Genomic DNA, 1,286 nt, shown 5'->3' with positions numbered 1-1,286 from the left:
CAAAGCGGCAAGAGATTAGGGATGCTCGTAGTAGCTGGTTGGTAGTAGTGGTCTGGTACGTACACGGACAATTCTTCTGCCGTCCATGTGGTGGGTAGGCGTACGTTCTTTATTGTGATCACCAACCATGCCATGCATGCACACACCTAACACTCCGGCACAAACCTGTCTGAAAAATGTAATCACTGTTAACCAGCTTAATTATGACCACGACGAGGGGTCACCAGCCCACCTAGACCTTGATCACGTTATTAATCACTAGTGCTGTCCACAGATGATCTCCACTAATACTCACGGTGATCGGGGAAAAAACAGAGTCAAGTCAATTCTGTAGCTTTATTTGAGACTAACACGGTTCGTTGCAGTTTCAGAAAAATGCCGGTCTCAAGAACTGAATTTAATTTAACCATTAATCAGTGTACAGGGGAATGAGGACTGAAATCCAAGAAGTCCTAATGGCAACATGAAGAACAGAAGGATTCAAACAGCATCTGTGTTCATAGCAATCTCTACTACATTGACGTACATGTGTGATTCTTTGGGGAGTTTGGAGCCTGAATATATAGCAGGACGAGAATGAAATTGCCGCAAGAACCTGGGCGGCGACGGCGACCTCCAGTTCATGGCTCCGGCGGTGGCAACGCTGCAGCGGGCACCTCCTCGACCACCACGGGGGGTGAGGGCTTCTCCTCGTGCCGCCTGACGAGCCGGCGAGGCGGCCGCCCCCAGCAGCACCAGCGGCGCGCCAGCGCCGCGCAGTCGTACCGCTCGTCGGGCCCGGCGGCGTGGCGCGCGCACACCCGCCCGAGGACGCAGGACAGCAGGGTGAGCAGCAGCACCGCCGCGAGCACGCCGAAGAACGCCCCGATGGAACCGCCGTGACGACTCCCCGCCACCACGGCGCCCGCGGCGGCGACGGAGCCCTGGTAGTCCGGCTGCAGCGGAGCCGTGACCATCGCCGGGGGCGGAGGCGGCATCGACGACGGCATGGTGTTCGCCGCCATTCTTGCATCCACGGGGAGGTGAATATCGATCGATGGGATGCACCGGCAGCTAGCACCGCGCGATCGCCGTGGAAGTGGGAGACGAGATCGATGATCAGACGAGCATGGGGTGTGGGATGGGAGCAGGAATGCAATATTGAGAGGTTTCGTCGAAAGCGTCTGTTCGCTTTGCGAGCTCTAGCTGCTGCTGCCTGCTACTGCTCGATGGTGATGTGTCGATGGATCAGAGGATAGCTGCAGTAAAGTTCAGGGAGAAAAAAAAACAAGAAGAAGAAAAAAAAA

General features: G+C 55.8%; 1 protein-coding gene across 1 annotated transcript; it reads right to left on the bottom strand.

Moving 5' to 3' along the window:
• Positions 1–339: 339 nt before the first annotated feature.
• On the bottom strand, positions 340–1,286 carry LOC107303649. The gene has a single exon (XM_040521412.1). The coding sequence runs from the start codon at positions 1,002–1,004 to the stop codon at positions 621–623; it is 384 nt and encodes a 127-aa protein (XP_040377346.1). The 5' UTR covers positions 1,005–1,286; the 3' UTR covers positions 340–620.

The sequence above is a fragment of the Oryza brachyantha genome, chromosome 2 (assembly GCF_000231095.2).
Source record: "Oryza brachyantha chromosome 2, ObraRS2, whole genome shotgun sequence".
Classification (NCBI taxonomy): Eukaryota; Viridiplantae; Streptophyta; class Magnoliopsida; order Poales; family Poaceae; genus Oryza; species Oryza brachyantha.
Note: the sequence above shows the minus strand (reverse complement) of the source record. Positions and strands in the feature narration are given on the sequence as shown.

What these genes read in the sequence shown, in the direction of transcription:
- LOC107303649 (XM_040521412.1), bottom strand. Translation starts at nt 1,004, where the DNA reads ATGGCGGCGAACACCATGCCGTCGTCGATGCCGCCTCCGCCCCCGGCG.